At 35.5% G+C, this 1,943-nt stretch overlaps 1 protein-coding gene across 1 annotated transcript in view; it reads left to right on the forward strand.

Annotated features, from left to right (window-relative positions):
• NAALADL2 (N-acetylated alpha-linked acidic dipeptidase like 2) overlaps positions 1 to 1,943 on the forward strand; it is a 903,327-nt gene that overhangs the window by 514,474 nt on the left and 386,910 nt on the right. Inside the window, exon 9 of the mRNA XM_007454970.1 lies at positions 888 to 1,093. Coding sequence (XP_007455032.1) covers positions 888 to 1,093 — 206 coding nt within the window. The remainder of the gene's footprint in view (positions 1 to 887; positions 1,094 to 1,943) is intronic.

Genomic DNA, 1,943 nt, shown 5'->3' on the forward strand with positions numbered 1-1,943 from the left:
AATGGACGGGATTTAAACCCAATCAGGAATGCTTTAAACTCTGTACACTTAACCATCAAGTTATGGGACATCTCCTAAGGAAATGACACTTAATGAAGAAAAATATTTTTACACAGATTGTAGGGCTACTTGATAAAGTAAATTTAGCTGTGTACCAACAACATTCACTGGCAAAATCAGAGGAAACTCTGGAGATACATTTTTAGTCTACCTTATTATGACAATCGTCAGCAATATACATTATTCAGAAGCCACCAATGTGTCATGGAGATCTTTCTAGTAGTGTATCTAATGGATTTTGTATGATTATATGAAATAAAATATGCAAAAAAGAAAAAGTATTTGGTTGACTTTTGATGATGATTTATTTTTTCCATCAGAAAAAGGAGAGGGTCTAAAACTCTAAGTTGGAAGTGAAAACTGATTCCCTAAATACTTCATTTATTGCAAAGTCCATACATGACTACCACATTTTTAATACTTACAGCTACTGAATAACTGTTCCCTCAAATATATGAATAGTTCATTAATACTTACTGAGCATATACACATTGTTTATAGGGCACTTCCCACTATGATTCTGGCAAAATGTTAGATAAGGGTTTCATTGTGGCATATTTGTATACTTCATTAATTAATATGCATGTTGCAGACGACAGTAATATGGATCTAAGCTTTGGATTCATAATTGAGTTCAGCAGCTGCCTCTGCTTTGATATACACAGATGTGTGAGTCAAGACAGTGGGGGAAAAATGTTAGTCTTAATTATCAGAACAATTTTGCATAATTGTTGCTCGGTTGTGCAATAGGATCATGTAAATGTCATTAAATTTATTGTTAAGATATATATTGTATTATAATGGCTCTTGTTGTCTTCTATTTGCAGACCGTTATATCATAGTTGGCAGCCATCATCATACCGCATACAGTTATAATGGACAAGAATGGGCCAGCAGCACTGCCATCATCACAGCTTTTATCCAGGCCTTGATGTTAAGAGTCAAGAGAGGGTGGAGACCAGACCGCACTATTGTTTTCTGTTCATGGGGTGGAACAGCTTTTGGAAATATTGGCTCGTATGAATGGGGAGAGGTAAACGTGCATAAATTACTATGCCTTGCTCTCAAAATTGCGCGGTCATTCTCTCGCTTTCACTCTCGCTCTTGCTCTGGACTAAAGTAGACAAAGTCAAATTGATAAAGCCATGAACAAGAATGTGCATCTCAACCAGGGTGTTCAGTACGCTCATTTGCTGGGATCACTTCTAAGAATGCTAAGGAATTAGAGTTAGACCACAGTGATTTGTGTATGATCTATAGGTATCTTATTCTTGTTGCTACCAGACCTACAGACTCTGTTATGCCCACAGTGGTGTTTACCTGGTTATTGTGTTTCTTCTTAGGTTGACAGGCACTGGACAAGAAAGGGTCAAGTGATACATACCGTTACCTTTTTTTTTTTTTTTTTTTAACTTTCTAGCAATTTTCTGGAATTAGGAAATGATCTTGTATGTAAAATGTTTATTAACTTAGCATTATACCTTACCTAAACAATATAGAGATTGGACTCAAAATAGCAGTTTCCTTCCTTCTACCCTTGTTTTCTCCCTCCCTTCAATCCTTCCTCCCTCTATTCTTACACCCCTACCTCCCTGCTCCTTCTTTTCTAACTATATCTCTACCTATCCACTTATCTAACTACCTGAGGAAGCCTTTGTTCAAATGAAATCTTGTGTGCAATGGATCACAGTTAGAATACAACTGGAGTAAATTTTCAAATATTTCTGATATGTTTGTGTCTCACAAATGCACTGTGTTGTTAATGGGATAAGACAACTTTGTATTGATGCCACATTAACAACAATAAAAACATCATAAAACTCTTAGATATTCTATTTATTTTTATGACTTTATAAAAAGAAGTTTAATGGAAATATGTAGGG

The sequence above is a fragment of the Lipotes vexillifer genome, unplaced genomic scaffold (assembly GCF_000442215.2).
Source record: "Lipotes vexillifer unplaced genomic scaffold, Lipotes_vexillifer_v1.1 scaffold487, whole genome shotgun sequence".
In the NCBI taxonomy this organism is placed as follows: Eukaryota; Metazoa; Chordata; class Mammalia; order Artiodactyla; family Lipotidae; genus Lipotes; species Lipotes vexillifer.